We start from the raw sequence: 16,728 nt of genomic DNA, 5'->3' as shown, positions 1-16,728 counted from the left end.
CGGCCCCACCGATTTGCGTCACGATAATAGAAAAGTACCCAACATTTATTTATCAGACAGTAAATCCGGTTTGTCGATCGGAAATATCACGTGAACTCTCGACGAATTGGGAATCACATCTTGGACAAAACAAAGCTACCCGCATTGGCCGAGTTGTGACGTAACACTGACGTTTCACCTCAGTCGCTGATTGTTTCATATAACACATAAAGTATAATCTGATCAGCCCGAAATGGCTGTTTTGGGTCGACCTGCATGTGGAGCACATTGATACTCACGTGCTCTTTACATCCACAAAAAATACAGTTTACCTTGAATTGCTTTTTTGTGGAATGCAAATGAGTTCGGAAGTCGTAACGTCACAACTCGGAGCTCCGAATAGTTCAAAGAGCACGTGAACGCAGCAAAAGACCCCAATAGACCCCTGGCTGACTTAACCACCTTAACACAGAGTTGATCATACGTCTAACAATGCAGTCGTTCATTTTTCAAGTGTGAGACTTGATCGCTTTAAGGGTCCCCGTGATCAGTTCCACTTGCGGATACTTGATTGTTTCATTGAGCAGGGTGGGGTCCCCATAGTCATTTCAACTTATGATTACTCAAATGTTTTATTAAGTGGGGGTCCACTGATAGTTTCATCAAGATTGTTGGGGTCCCCATAGTTATTTTGCCTTACAATTACTGAAACATTTTATCACGTGGGGGTCCCCCTTGATACTTTCATCAACCAGTGTGGGGTCCCCATAGAAATTTTGACTTATGATTACTCAAACATTTTATCAAGTGTGTGTGTGTGGGGGGGTCCCCCTTGATTGTTTCATTGAGCGGGGTCCCCATAGTCATTTCAACTTACTCAAAACATTTTATTAAGTGGGAGGGTCTCCCTTGATAGTTTCATCGAGCTTGGTGGGGGTCCCCATAGTCATTTCAACTTATGATTACTCAAATGTTTTTTTAAGTGGGGAGGGGGGCCCACTGATAGTTTCATCAAGTTTGGTGGGGGACCCCATAGTCATTTCAACTTACTCAAAACATTTTATTAAGTGGGAGGGTCTCCCTTGATAGTTTCATCGAGCTTGGTGGGGGTCCCCATAGTCATTTCAACTTATGATTACTCAAATGTTTTTTTAAGTGGGGAGGGGGGCCCACTGATAGTTTCATCAAGTTTGGTGGGGGACCCCATAGTCATTTCGACTTACGATTACTCAAACATTTTATCAAGTGGGGGTGTGGGGTCCCCCTTGATCGTTTCATTGAGCAAGGTGGGGTCCCCATAATCATTTCAAATTACTCAAAACATTTTCCTAAGTGGGAGGGTTTCTCTTGATAGTTTCATCGAGCTTGATGGGGGTCCCCACAGTCATTTCGACTCACAATTAATAAAACGTTTTATTGAGCACAGGGAGGGTGGGGGCAGGACCATCTTACCAGCATCATAGACCCCCAGGCAAAGTTGTGCACTGAGGTCCCTGTTTTGATAGCAAAACAGAAACATACATATGCTTCAGAAACATCGTGGGCCCCTGTACTCATGGGACCCCCCAGCAAGTGCCCATTGTGCCCATATGTTAAGACAGCACTGGCTTCATAGTCGTATTGACTTAGGATTACTCAAACGTTTTATCAAGTGGGGGGGTCTCCCTTGTTAGTTTCATCGAACTTGGTGGGGGTCCCCATAGTCATTTCGACTTATGATTACTCAAATGTTTTATTAAGTGGGGAGGGGGGGGCACTGATAGTTTCATCAAGATCGTTGGGGTCCCCATATTTATTTTGACTTACAATTGCTCAAACATTTAATCAAGTGGGGGTATGGGGGTCCTCCTTGATCGTTTCATTGATCAGGGTGGGGTTCCCAGAGTCATTTCAACTTACTCAAAACATTTTACTAAGTGGGAGGGTCTCCTGTGATAGTTTCATTAAGCTTGGTGGGGGCCCCCATAATCATTTCGACTTATGATTACTTAAATGTTGTATTAAATGGGAAGGAGGGCCCACTTATAGTTTCATCAACCAGGGTGGTGGTCCCCATAGTCATGTCAACTTACAATTACTCAAAACATTTTATCAAGTGGGGGGGTCCCCCTTGATCATTTCATCGAGTGGGGTGGGGTCCCCATAGTCATTTCTACTCACGATTACCTCAATGTTTTATCGAGTGAGGGGGGTGAAGTCCCCCTTGATCATCTCGGCATGAATGGAGGTGGTGGTGGGGGGGGGGGTCTACTATTGAAAAGGCCCCTTTTTGTCTCAGGCTCTGCCTCTTCCAGAGTCGGACCTCTTTATCCAGATAACCTATGGTGGGGGGGGGGGGGGTTGCTCTCGCTAGCGTCCTGCTTGCCACTGTTGTCTTTCGCTTCTTTATTTCTTGATACCCTGAGCCCCTGTGCCTCCATCCCTCAGTTCTTTCACAGCTGATGTCTTCCAGCTTAATCCCCGGCACCTTCTGATTTGTATGCAGACCCACAGCGACCACTTCACAATGTCCACCTGTAACCAGCCCTGCTCCGCACGCGTCCCCAGACAAGCTTTTAGCAGCCACTTTGACTGATTGTGGTGCCATCTGGAAAGTCCCTGGGAAGCAGCCACCTGACAAGTTAGTGAGAATCTTCTTCATTTGGGCGCAGAGTGTCAGCAGGCAGACAGGAGGGTCTCTGCATCCCATCTTGACTTGCCTACCAGCTTCAGGCGAGCTGTCCGACTGAGGGGGGCTCTGAGGGGCTCTGCCATCGCTCAGTCGTCACCAGATCATCATTTTAAATGGGGCACATTTGGCTCAACTGAGGGGGCTGCAGAAGGCACAGTGAAAGCTACCGCTGCCACCCTGGGGTCACAAACAGAGGGTCTATTGGGTCCATAGAGATGTTCAGCTGGTTTTTAATCACCCTGGTGTGGCAGGTGGCATTTCAGTCCTGAACATGTCATGAGCTTCTGTTAGCCGCTTCTTTTCAAATGGGGGTTCACTTTGGGTAGCTGGCGCTTCATTACAGTTTTACGTGGTCGTTGGTCACTGCAGATGGTTCATTTCAGTGTCTCTTTTGGTTTATTTGGTTGTCAGTCATTTAGTCGACCTGGTTAGAGAACCCTGACTTATGTCACTTCTCGATGTAGGGTGCATCAGACTTGCCAATTGTGTCAATTTACTCGACTGATAATCGCTGGGCACGTCCCGTCTTGAGACTGGGGTGCTGATCTTCCAACACAGTTGCGCTCGCCCCCTTTTTGTGACAGCCATTAAGGTGCTGCCCGACAGAGCCGGCGCTTTAGGATTAGCGGGTATAAGAGTCTCTGTCCTTTTTTTTTTCTCATTCTCTCGTGGTACTTAAAACAAGAGACATCAGACAGAGGAGCTTTGAGGTCCAAAGCACCCGAATTCCTTATTCTTGATTGCTTCATTTAATTCATTGAGCACCCATTGGCTGTCGGCTCTCATGTGCACTGAGCCAGCCGCCCGTACGACTAAAATCCAACCTGTCAGAGGGGCGAGTCGTGGGCTCAGGGGATATTAGACTAGACAGGTGACCTTCACAGGAGCGCACCGCCGACTCGCTATGATTATATAAATGAAGGCTATGACAGAAAAGTCATGTAATGTGGCGTCGAGGCGGATGTTGACATATAACGACATGCAGGAGTGCCTTCACGCAGCGACACGATCAACTGGGGACCGATCAGCTGATGTGGGTACATCAGTTTCGTTTTCGATCTCCGGATCACTTGCATCAAAATTGGAGTCCGATAAGTCAGAGTCCAATTCAGCAATGATAAGTGTCACGGGAGGCAGCTGGAAAAAAAAAAAGTTCAGCCCTCGAAGAGTTAATTGCTGTCTTCCAGTTGTTATTTATAATGTAAAGACGCTATATAATACCCGTCTCCATTTTTAACTCACTGTGCAACCCTAAAAGCCACGTCACGTTATTTGACTTTTCCAGCAATTCATTTACATAAGCGGATGCAGTCGTGTAATGTGACATACCCTGCCACGCAATCCAATACAATCAGACAGGTTTGGCTTGGCGTTGAGTCACAGTGGTGGGCTCTCTGCACATGACCGTTGGCAACCAATGACTGGTCCTCCAGAAGTACAATGCGCAGAATACAGTGACGAGGAATACGGGACATGGGGGCTTTGGCTTTCACAAACAGAACAGAAGCTTATCTATCTGATGTCTCGCGTTTCACATACCACAGCCAGAGCAATCGGCACTTCACCATTTTAAGTAGCTGCTTTCCGGCAGGCTTTGTTGTGTACTCATCATGGGTACATTGATGTCCACCCCACCCATATCAGATCAAATTGGAACTTTTTCCACTTAAAACTCCAAGGGGGAAATAATAAAACATTTTATTTATATAGCGCCTTTCTCATGCTCAAGGGGGAAACCCCCTCCCTAACTCTCTGATCACATTTAGGGACATACTGACGCTCAAAACTCCTCACCCCAAGCTCTCTGATTGGTCAGCGCTATATATCAAAGCACGAAACTCCAAGGTGGACTGCCCCCCCTCACCTCATTGCATCCCCTGCTTTCTTAATAGTTTACAGTGTAAATGGAGAGAAATGATACTCGCTGACCACAACAGAAGAGGGCGGAGATTTCAGGTAAACTCGCCGTATCTGTTAACCTGTCACAAAGCACCAACTCTGTTGGGCCACACGCTATTTATTGGCTCTCACAAAAAGGGGCGGGCATGACAAGTCATCACCTAGTCGCTAACTTTGACATGTCCAGTGATTTTCAGTTGTTTAAACTGACGATGAGATCATCACTGCGGTGGGTTGGCACCCTGCCCAGGATTGGTTCCCTGCCTTGTGCCCTGTGTTGGCTGGGATTGGCTCCAGCAGACCCCCGTGACCCTGTGTTCGGATTCAGCGGGTTGGAAAATGGATGGATGGATGCATATAGTGATAAGATGCATTGCATTTGTCATTTCAACAGATGGTGCATCATAAACATTTGTAGTAAAAAAATGCATTACCACAACTGTTAGTGATGTGCCATCTGTTAGAATAACAAACATTAACACTTCTTTTATGAATCCCATTCCAAATGACATATTACAGAGATATATGCACTGCCCATTTGCCATTCCAACAGATGATGCATCACAAACATTAAAACTGGTTTTATGATTCCCATACCAAATGGATTATGACAGAGACATACACATTGCATTTGTTATTCTAACAGATGGCATATCACAAACATTAATACTTCTTTTATGAATCCCACACCAAATAGCATATTACAGTGATACATGCACTGCATTTACCATTCCAACAGATGGCACATTACAAACATTAACACTGCTTTTCTGAATCCCATACCAAATGGATTATGACAGAGACATACACATTGCATTTGTTATTCTAACAGATGGCATATCACAAATGAATCCCATACCAAATAGCACATTACAGAGATACATGCACTGCATTTACCATTCCAACAGATGGCACATTACAAACATTAACACTGCTTTTCTGAATCCCATACCAAATGGATTATGACAGAGACATACACATTGCATTTGTTATTCTAACAGATGGCATATCACAAATGAATCCCATACCAAATAGCACATTACAGAGATACATACACTGCATTTACCATTCCAACAGATGGCACATCACAAACATTAACACTTCTTTTATGAATCCCACAACAAATAGCATATCACAGAGATACATGCACTGCATTTACCATTCCAACAGATGGCACATCACAAACATTATCACCGCTTTTCTGAATCCCATACCAAATGGATTATGACAGAGACATACACATTGCATTTTTTATTCTAACGGGTGGCACATCACAAACATTAACACTTCTTTTATGAATCCCACACCAAATGGCATATTACAGTGATACATGCACTGCTTTTGCCATTCCAACAGATGGCACATCACAAACATTAACATTGCTTTCATGATTCCCATACCAAATGGCATATGACAGAGAAATATGCATTACATTTGTTATTCTAACAGATGGCACATCACTAACACTTGTGGTAATGCATTTTTTACTACAAATGTTTATGATGCACCATCTGTTAAAATGACAAATGCAACGCATCTTATTACTATATGCATTACAAAATATTTTCCAATAGATGGTGCACTGCAAATGTTAATACTGAAAACTGATTATTTAGATTTCAACCCATCTTGTGTAGCATAGCTAGTCTATATATATATATATAATGCTAAAGGTTGATCCTGTCTGTTACGCAATTACTTACAAATATACTAAGACTAGAATCTTAACCTCGGTCTTAATTGGAAGCTTATAATGTGAAGCAAAAAATGTGGCTTAACAGGGAATGCGTATTTCTTTTGGTAAACTGGATAGGCAGACGGATCGAGAAGCTGACATGCCTGAAAGAGAAAGAAGAACAACGACATCTGCTGAGCATGAAGCAAACTTCAGAAGTTGATTACGTGATAGGAAGGATGAGGAGGAGGAGGACACCTCTTGTACCTGCTCAGCATCAAGCACATGCGCTCTGGCACCCTGCTGCTAATCATAAACTGCTGGGGCTTGACCCTCAGTCTGTGGGGGGCCGGGGGTCCACAGGTTTTGTAGTGCTTATTGAAAATACAAACAGCCAAAGCTCCTTTCCCAAATCAGCTCATGACACCAGTGAACTGCAGCAGCTGGCGTAAAAACTGAGTTTGTTAAAAGTTTAACGAGCTAAGTGTGCTATTTATAAACCAATTCACAGATTAACTTTTACAATGATTACATTATTGAGTAGTTAATTAGTTTATTCATTATCTAATTAATAGCTAGTTACCTAATTAATTAGTCAGGGAAGTCATTCATTGATTATTTTCTAGTCTTCTATGCCTAACGTTCTTACTGTTTAGTTATTTGATTATGTAGCCTGGTGGCTCAGTCGTTAGCACCTCTCATCAGCACAAAATGCCAGTCTGATTTCTGCCCAGGGTGCCTCTTCTCCTCGTATTCACTTATTTCTCTTCCAGGTACAGTACTCCAGTCACCAAATGTCCAAATACATTTGTCCCACACCCCAAACTGCATTTCTTCGTGTCAAGATGGGCCACCAACTCCCTGGTGTCCTGTACTGTAGATTGCGGCTTCAAAAAGTAAATGGATGGGGAACCTGTCAGGCACAGTGCCAGCGTGACAGCCAGCGGGTGGCACTGTGGCGACAAATCAAGTTATAAAAGGTCACTTCCTTTTCAAAGACACGCGGCCAATGGCAGGGATGGGTTTTGTGGAGAGCCACCGCCCAGAGTTGTATGTCACCCACTGCACTTCCAAGCTCACCCTCCCCTGGTGAAGTCCTGCCCTGCCCTGTAAGTATCTGTGTGGGGTTATTTGTTGGCTGATGGTCACCCAGTAATACCAGGAGCCATTGAGTAGTGTAGGGTCTTGGTGGTCTACTGGTCTGAATCAGAATAGTTGCAGGTACCAGTGTGTTTACAAAACCAAGTGGCTACCATTCACTGGAAGGAAAGCCTCTTCTTCCTCCTCTTCCTCCTCCTCCTCCCTTTTCTCTGTACTGCCCTGTAATTGGGGGGTCACTCTGGGGGTGTGAAGCCTTGGTGGCCTCGGTGTGCTCTATGTATCTGTCTACCTGTCTACGCCACTATTTCACTTGCCCAGAGTCATAACTGGTGTCAGAAGTGGGATCAATGCTAACTTTATGGACTGTTGGGGTTGACCAGAAAATGACCAGAGATGGAAGAGCAGGCTGGGAATGTGGCTGCAGCTTCTTGTTCAGTATCAGAGGTTGCCGTTTCAAGTGATTTGCCTGAAGGAATGCGGGAACTTTCTAGAATGGTAACAGATTTGATGAAGTGAGCTGTGTGCCCTCTGGTGGTGGCACACAGGCTCCTGTCGTTATCTGGCTGCCTATTTGCTTACCTACCCTGAGCCGGTGTGTAGGTCTAATAGTGGATCTCACCTCCATGTTGCACTTTCTCATTCCTTTGTTTTTTTTTGCAGGGTCCACAGACACCGTGGCTTATTCCCTCCATGGAGTCCGCCACCCGAAGACAGCAGCACTGCACATCATAATGGGTAATGGGACGAATGGGGGGGGGGGGGGGGCCTGGGAGGAGATCGTGGGTGGAGCCTGTGTGGGGCTTTGGGCGGGGCTTGGTGTTCAGCTCTGCAGCTGTCATCTTTAGTTTGTGACAAAACTTTTGTTTTCATGAATTCTTCATATTTGGTCATCTGCCTCGTGATTGTAATTGCTGTTGTGGCCACCAGCTCCCTAAACACCCAACACAACAGGCACAGACACAAGTTAAAACGGTAAAGAGTCTTTTATTTTAGGCAAACTCTTCCTGATAAGTGTTTCCCACCCCTATAACCACAAGTACACACAATAAGCACAATGCTTTTCTTCCTTCTTTCCCGGGTCACTGCCTCCAAGCTTTGTCCTCCTCCTCCTCCTCCTCCTCCTCCTCCCGACTCTTGGCTCGTCCTTGTGAGGAAGGTGGCACCTTTAATTCTATCTGCCCCAGAAGTGCTTCCAATGTTCAGCACATGTGGTCCATCAGCTGTTCCAGGTGAGGTGGAAACCCCACACCATAGGGCTCCACAGCACCCCCTGGTGGCACCCACCAGGACTGAGGTAAAGAACTCCAAGTGCCATGATGCCCTGTGGGAATTTGGGGCACCACTGTAACCCATCTAGTGTCCTGGGGGAGGCAGTGCCCTGAAGATGCTGCAGTCCCCCCTCCTTTCATGTCTTGGGTGTCCCGGCTGGGTTGGGCTACCAGCAGTCCCTCATACTGTAAAGGGAGACATAGAAACAGTCAAACAGCTTTTAATTTAAACAGCACCTCACTGTAGTCACAACTGTCATGCGAGGTAAAATACAATGATTTGTATAAATGGTGGACCACAGGCAGGTGAAGTGTCTTCCTTGGGGTTACACAGTGAGGCAGCGGTGGGATTTCTGGTTTAGAAGTCAGTTTAGTGCCCTCCAAACATTCAGCACTTGCAGCAGCTCTCTTACACTTTTACTGACCTTTGACCTTTAACTTAACCGGAAAATAAGTCACAAAGTGTCACCAGTGGCACTGACTTTTTATATGGTGCCTTGCAGCACAGCCATTCACACATTTAATACTGGGGCACACATATGGGATTTGTATACCCAGTGACATGACCTTTGACTTTTTTCTTTTACCTGGCACTGTCTTGCCACCCTAATGTCTACCACCGAGCCACTGTCACCTGAGATGAGTGACTTCAAGTTCCACAGAGTCAATAGTGGCACTGATTATTAATATAGTATCTTGCCACCCTAATGTCTACCACTGAGCCAGTGTCACATGAAGTTAGTGACTAAGTCCTGACCCCGACTATTTTTTTAATATAGTGTCTTTCATGAGGAACACTTACAGAATATAAAATTTATATACCCTGGAATGCAGCGATGTGACCTTTGACCTTTGGCACTATCTCGCCACCCTAATGTCTCCCACTGAGCCACTGTCACCTGAGATGAGTGATTTCAAGTCCCACAGAGTCACTGGTGGCACTGATTATTTTTTTATATATAGTGTCTTGCCATCCCAAGGTCTACCACTGAGCCAGTGTCACCTGAGATGAGTGACTTTAAGTCCCACAGAGTCAATAGTGGCACTGATTATTTTTTTATATATAGTGTCTTGCCATCCCAAGGTCTCCCACTGAGCCACTGTCACCAGAGATGAGTGACTTTAAGTCCCACAGAGTCAATAGTGGCACTGATTATTTTTTTATATATAGTGTCTTGCCACCACAAGGTCTACCACCGAGCCACTGTCACCTGAGATGAGTGACTAAGTCCAAACAGGGTCACTAGTGGCACTGACTATTTTTTTTAATATAGCATCTTGCCACCCTGATGTCTACCACCGAGCCACTGTTACATGAAATTAGTGACTAAGTCCTGACCCTGACTGTTTTTTAATATAGTGTCTTTCATGAGGAACACTTACAGAATATGAAATTTGTATACCCTGGAATGGAGCGATGTGACCTTTGACCTTTGGCACTATCTTGTCACCCTAATGTCTACTACCAAGCCACTGTCACTGTCACAGGGTCACTGATTCTATTTTTTATCGAGTGTCTTTCATGAGGAACACTTACAGAATCTGGAATTTGCATACCTGGGACCCAGCGACATGACCACCCCAGTGGGACCACCGGCAGGTAAAGCTTCAAGGCACAGCAAGTCCCCCGGGTCCCGGTTTTTTGATATAGTGCCTTTCATCATGAGGAGCACTGCAGAGGATGTTGCAGCTGTTTCCATGCAGAAGGTGATTCTCTCTTGCAGCATGCAGCCTCGTTACTTTATATAGCGCCTTTCATGTAAATCATGCATTTAGTAACCTGTGTCATATATAGTGCCTTTCACACACACACACACACACACTATTTTCTATTAGTGGAATCTGCTGTGGGTGAGGATGATACGGGGACCTTGTGGTCAGCAATTCAATTTTTATTGGGGTCCTCCCTGTTTTGTAATCACAAGACCCCCCACCCCCTTCCCTCCCAATCCATTACCCAAGCCCCTCAATTTCAGGTGGGCCGCTTGCAGATAATCCTGGCCCTCGCCTCTCGTTACTTTTGGGATTTTGTTCCTGCGCTCCCACTGCTGGAGGCTCATTTGCCAAAGCTGGCAGGAATGTGCGCGGGCCTGGGCGCCGTCATCTGGATTGACTGCATCAGTGCGCTGATGAGAGGAGGATGAGGTGCCCGCCATGCTGGGCTCTCGTCTTCTCCATCTGTGAGGAAGTGAGCAACTGTGACCAAGGACGCTTATCAAGGACAGCAGCCATGAAAAGGATAAGCGCGGTGAAGGCGCTTACTGGGAAAGGCGCTATATCACATACGTGGCTCATTGAGAGAAGAACAAACACGAGAGCTGCCAAGCTTGTCTTTGTTCGTTTTCTTTGTTGCATTTTCTCAGGTGGCTCCACAGTCCTGGGTTCAAATCCCAGCCTGCTCAGTGTCTGTCTGAGCCCACGTTAGATGACACCCATGTTAGATGAATCCCCCCCACCACCACCACCACCCCTAGTGTGCCCTGTGCCAGTCTAGGACTAATTCCTGCCTTGCACTCAAAGCTATCAGGATGGTCTCCACCTTCTCACAAACCCTGAAATGGATGAGCAATGAATGGATCTGCTATGGTCCAGAGAGTAAAGACCACCATGTGAAACAAGTGAAGCCCACCTGAACTTTGGTCACAGCAGACTGGTGGGTGGACGGCCCTGCTATGTCTCGTGCTTTGTCCACCGAGCGATATGTATGTACCAGCCTGAACCATCCTTACCCTGCCCACCTACACGTGCTTCTCATTTCAATTGAGTGTGATGGACAGCAAGCATTGGGTTGGCATTCCAGCCAGGATGGTTCAAGATCCCTCACCAAGCCACCGAATATAAAGGAAGGCAGGCAGGATGTTGGCAGAGGATGCCAACTCTAGGATGGAGACGCTGGAATCCCAGAGGGACTCTATGAAAGATCCTCACCAGGCAATATAATGGAGAGACCAGGAATATTTGCACCTCCGACATGATAGGTGGCAGCATCCCTGGTATGCGGCACCCATTTGGACACTCACAGGGCATGCTGGGATTTGTAGTCCAAGAAGCCATCATGAAGCTGAAACACAAGAATAAAATCATCAGATACATCAGTAAGACCTTAGGATGACCAAAATCAACTGTCTGGAATATCATGAAGAAGAAAGAACACACTGGTGGGCTCAGTAATCCCAAAGGAACTGGTGGGCCAAGGAAGACCCCCCACTGCGGAGGACAGAAGAACCCTCACTATGGTCAAGAAAAAGCCCCAAACACCTGTGTGACAGATCATACCCAGTCTTCAGGGGACAGAGGTGTGTGTGTGTGTGTCAGAGACGACTATCAGCAGAAGACTTCATGAACACAAACACAGAGGAGGACACATTGCAAGATGAGGACCACAAACAGGATGGGCAGATGACAGTTTGTGACAAAGGACTTTTTGGGAAAAGGTCTTGTGGACAAATGAGACAAAGATGAACCTCACCAGAGTGATGGAGAGAGCAAAGTGTGGAGACCACAGGGAACTGCCCAAGATCCAAAGCAGACCACCTCATCTGGTAAACATGGCGGTGATGGGGGTCTTATGGCTTGGGCATGGATGGCTGTCACCGGCCCTGGCACACTTCTCTTCATTGGTGATGTGACTGCTGACCGCACAATGAATTCTGAGGTGTGTAGTAGAAACATCTGATCTGCTCGAGTTCCAGTAAAGACCCCCAAACTCACTGGACGGCGCTTCATCCTACCACAAGATGATGAGCCAAACACACTGCTGAGGCCACACAGGAGTTTATCAAAGCTACAAAATGGAAACTTCTTGAATGGCTGAGCCTGTCACCTGGAGCAGGCCTTCCATATGCTGAAGGGGACAAACAGGAGCTGAAGATGACTGCATGAGAGGCCTGGCAGAGCTTCACCAGAGAAGCAGACCCTCAGCACCTGGTGATGGCTGTGAATGGCCGACTTCAAGCAGTCATTGCATACTGGGATACGTGACAAGGAACTTAATATGACAACGGCTTTAAGAGACCTGCCATTGTTGTGTGCCAATCATTCTTGTGCCATCCCTGAAATGGTGTGACTGAGATGTCTGCAGATCTCCTTAAATGAAAGTCTGCTGTGTGCACTGAAACATCACGATGTCCGAATCGCTTGATTTGTAATTATAAACTGTGGAGCAGAGGGGGACATCACTAAGTGATGTGTGTCTTTGTCCCAAGCATGGAGGGCACTGTAAATGAGAGCTTGATTGCCACTCTGACATCTCTAAGTCCATTGGTTCACACGTGAGAAGAGCTTCCTGTCCTCAAAACCTCCATGTCTCTTACTCGGAGCGTCAGAATACCACACACGTAAAATGGCGTCAAGGCAGACATGTGAACCTCAGGAGTCAAAGTCCAGACACCCAGCAGGTTACAAGGACGACATTAACGTCACCAAGACATACACTGGCACATCGGATTCTGATGAGATCAAGCAGCTCCTGCCTCCTCCTTTCAAAGGTCTCTATGGTGCCACGGTGACGGTGTCAGACCACGGAGAGACGTCACGGCCCTCAAAGGAATGATGCAAGACGGTTATGGGGGTGGTGGGGGGTGTGCAGAGTGACCTGCCCATTAAATTTATTTTACCCGCAGGTCACCGACAGCCAGTGGACATCTGTACATACCGGTCGGACTGCGAGCTGCTCCGCTTCGGCTTCTCCGCTATGTTCGGCTTTGGCGGGCGAACCCTGGCATTGGCAGAAAAGCTGCACTGGATGCCACCCGTCCAGAGCAGGGAGTTTGCCCTCATGAAAAGCCTGGCGAATCTCAGGTAAGCAGCTCGAGACCACTGACCTGGTTGGGAACTCTAGTGTGGTGAGCACGTTAATTGATAGAAATGTGCAATCATTTCTGAGGAATCCTAACACCTTTCTTTCTTTCTTTAGGCCCGAGGACTGCGAGTTGTCGTTTTTACCTCAATATACTCAGGATGACTGCAGGTAAGAATCCAACAACTGTGAGACGGGGCGGGGCCAGACGTGGGCGTGGCCGGAGTAGACAGAAGCGGGACGGGGCAGGCCCAGATGACAGAGTGTTAGCGTGCAGAGAGAGAGAGAAAGAGAGAGAGAGAGAGCTGCTCCTGCATGCTGGTACAGTAGGGGGCAGTGTGGAGAAATGCATATGGCAGAAGGACAGGGACCAGACCAGGACTGGCACCAGTGATTCTGCTGTCCTGGGCAAAGCACTAAATGGCAACCCACTTCCTGGTCAATCGTATGACCCTTTCCATAGCACAGAGAAAGAGTCTCATAAACGTAGATCTGAGTATTTGCAAAGGAGTAGTTTTTATCTACAACATTTGTAAATGCAGATGCATTAATATGTAAACATAACAATATACCATAATAAATACATTCACTGCTTGTAGTTTCACTTAACAGAAAACCACCATTTAAAAAATATATATATATCTTTAATTAACGTTTGTTGAAATTCTAAAAATACAAATCACTGACATTCAAAACTGACTTTTTAAAATCCATGGTTCTGGCTCAGTCGCCCTCCACTGATAAGGTTGCTGGGAATAACACGAATCATAAGGATGGACAAACTGTACGTTATATTACAAATAAACTAGCTGTGCTGCCTGCCTAAGTAATCAACATAGCTCTCAGCATTAACGTTTACAGTGCACCATCTGCTGGAGTGTATTTTATAATGCATGTAGTAATAATATGCATTGCATTTGTCATTCTAGCAGATGGTACACCCGAAACATTTGTAGTACTAAACTGCACTGCATTTGTCATTCCAATAGATGGCACACCACAAACATTTATAGTAATGTGTGTTGTAATACATATATCAATAACTAGCATTGCATTTGTCATTCTAACAGATGGCACATCACGAAAATTTATAGTAATAATGTGTTTTATAGTGCATATATAGTAAAGAAATGCATGTCATTTGTCATTCCAACAGATGGCTCATCACAAATATTTGTAGTAATAATGTGTGTTGTGCCCTGCGGTGAGCTTGCGCCCTGCCCGGGGTTTGTTTCCTGCCTTGCGCCCTGTGTTGGCTGGGATTGGCTCCAGCAGACCCCTGTGACCCTGTAGTTAGGATATAGCAGGTTGGATAATGGATGGATGTGTGTTGTAATACATATTTTAATAACATGCATTGCATTTGTCATTCTAACAGATGGCACATCACAAATATTTGTAGTAATAAAATTCACTTCATTTGTCAGTCCAGCAGATGGCACATTGCTCACATTTGTACTACAAAACTGTACTGCATTTGTCATTCCAACAGATGGCTCATCACAAACATTTGTAGTAATAATGTGTGTTGTAGTACATATATTAATAACATGCATTGCATTTGTCATTCTAACAGATGGCACATCACAAATATTTGTAGTAATAAAATTCACTTCATTTGTCAGTCCAGCAGATGGCACATTGCTCACATTTGTACTACAAAACTGTACTGCATTTGTCATTCCAACAGATGGCTCATCACAAACATTTGTAGTAATAATGTGTGTTGTAGTACATATATTAATAACATGCATTGCATTTGTCATTCTAACTGATGGCACATCACAAATATTTGTAGTAATAATGTGTGTTGTAATACATATATTAATAACATGTATTGCATTTGTCATTCTAACAGATGGCACATCACCAAAATTTATAGTAATAATGTGTTTTATAGTGCATATAGTAAAGAAATGCATGTCATTTGTCATTCCAACAGATGGTGCATCACATACATTTGTACTAAAAAAATGCACTGCATTTGTCATTCCAACAGATGGCTCATCACAAACATTTGTAGTAATAATGTGTGTTGTAATACATATATTAATAACATGCATTGCATTTGTCATTCTAACAGATGGCACATCACAAATTTTTGTAGTAATAATGTGTGTTGTGCCCTGTGGTGGGATGGCGCCCTGCCCGGGGTTTGTTTCCTGCCTTGCACCCTGTGTTGGCTGGGATTGGCTCCAGCAGACCCCCGTGACCCTGTAGTTAGGATATAGCGGGTTGGATGGATGGATGGATGGATGTGTGTTGTAATAAATATTTTAATAACATGCATTGCACTTGTCATTCTAACAGATGGCACATCACAAATATTTGTAGTAATAAAATTCACTTCATTTGTCAGTCCAGCAGATGGCACATTGCTCACATTTGTACTACAAAACTGCACTGCATTTGTCTTTCCAACAGATGGCTCATCACCAAAATTTATAGTAATAATGTGTTTAATAGTGCATATAGTAATGAAATGCATGTCATTTGTCATTCCAACAGATGGCGCATCACAAACATTTGTAGTAATAACGTGTGTTGTAATGCATATACTGTATTAATAACATGCATTGCATTTGTCATTCTAACAGATGGAACATCACAAACATTTGTAGTACTAAGCTGCCCCGCATTTGTCAGTCCAACAGATGGTGCATCACACAAATTTGTAGTAATAATATGTTTTATAATGTATATAGTAATGAGATGCATGTCATTTGTGATTCTAACAGATGAAACATCACAAACATTTGTAGTAATACAATTCACTTCATTTGTCAGTGCAACAGATGGCACATTGCTCACATTTGTACTACTAAACTGCACGACATGTGTCTTTCCAACAGATGGCGCATCACAAAACTTTTTAGTAATAATGTGAGAAGAACTTGAGAAAGCGGCCAAATGTCAGGTGTGAGAAAAATGAATAGTAATTTAGCAAGTTTTTTTTTTTTTATTTGTGAAATGACATTTAACAAGTAGGATAATGTTTTATTAGTCCATCCATCCATTTTCCAACCCGCTGAATCCGAACACAGGGTCATGGGATGTTTTATTAGTGAAAGGTAAAAATAAGGCGACAGCATAGCACTGTACAGCTGTTCCTCAGTCCCAGGTATGACATTTTATGTAGCATCTTACACATTCTGCATATGGCAAGCATTGTGGCACTGTGGGTGGTGCTATTGCCTTCCAACTCCATTATTGTCCACCTGTGTTGGGCTTGCGTGTTCTCCCTACCAGTCAGCCCAGACAGATGCTGCAGCGAACGTCACTGTGAGACACACAGTAAAAATGAAGAAGAAGAATGCCATCTTAATTTTGTTTTTAT

At 44.9% G+C, this 16,728-nt stretch overlaps 1 protein-coding gene across 3 annotated transcripts in view; it reads left to right on the top strand.

Annotated features, from left to right (window-relative positions):
• cerkl (ceramide kinase-like) overlaps positions 1-16,728 on the top strand; it is a 230,398-nt gene that overhangs the window by 188,412 nt on the left and 25,258 nt on the right. For all 3 annotated transcript variants that reach the window (XM_051930642.1, XM_051930641.1, XM_051930643.1), the window contains 3 exons: positions 7,986-8,060; positions 13,216-13,393; positions 13,509-13,562. In XM_051930642.1, the coding sequence (XP_051786602.1) occupies positions 7,986-8,060; positions 13,216-13,393; positions 13,509-13,562 (307 nt within the window). The remainder of the gene's footprint in view (positions 1-7,985; positions 8,061-13,215; positions 13,394-13,508; positions 13,563-16,728) is intronic.

This window comes from Erpetoichthys calabaricus, chromosome 8, assembly GCF_900747795.2.
Source record: "Erpetoichthys calabaricus chromosome 8, fErpCal1.3, whole genome shotgun sequence".
In the NCBI taxonomy this organism is placed as follows: Eukaryota; Metazoa; Chordata; class Cladistia; order Polypteriformes; family Polypteridae; genus Erpetoichthys; species Erpetoichthys calabaricus.
Note: the sequence above shows the minus strand (reverse complement) of the source record. Positions and strands in the feature narration are given on the sequence as shown.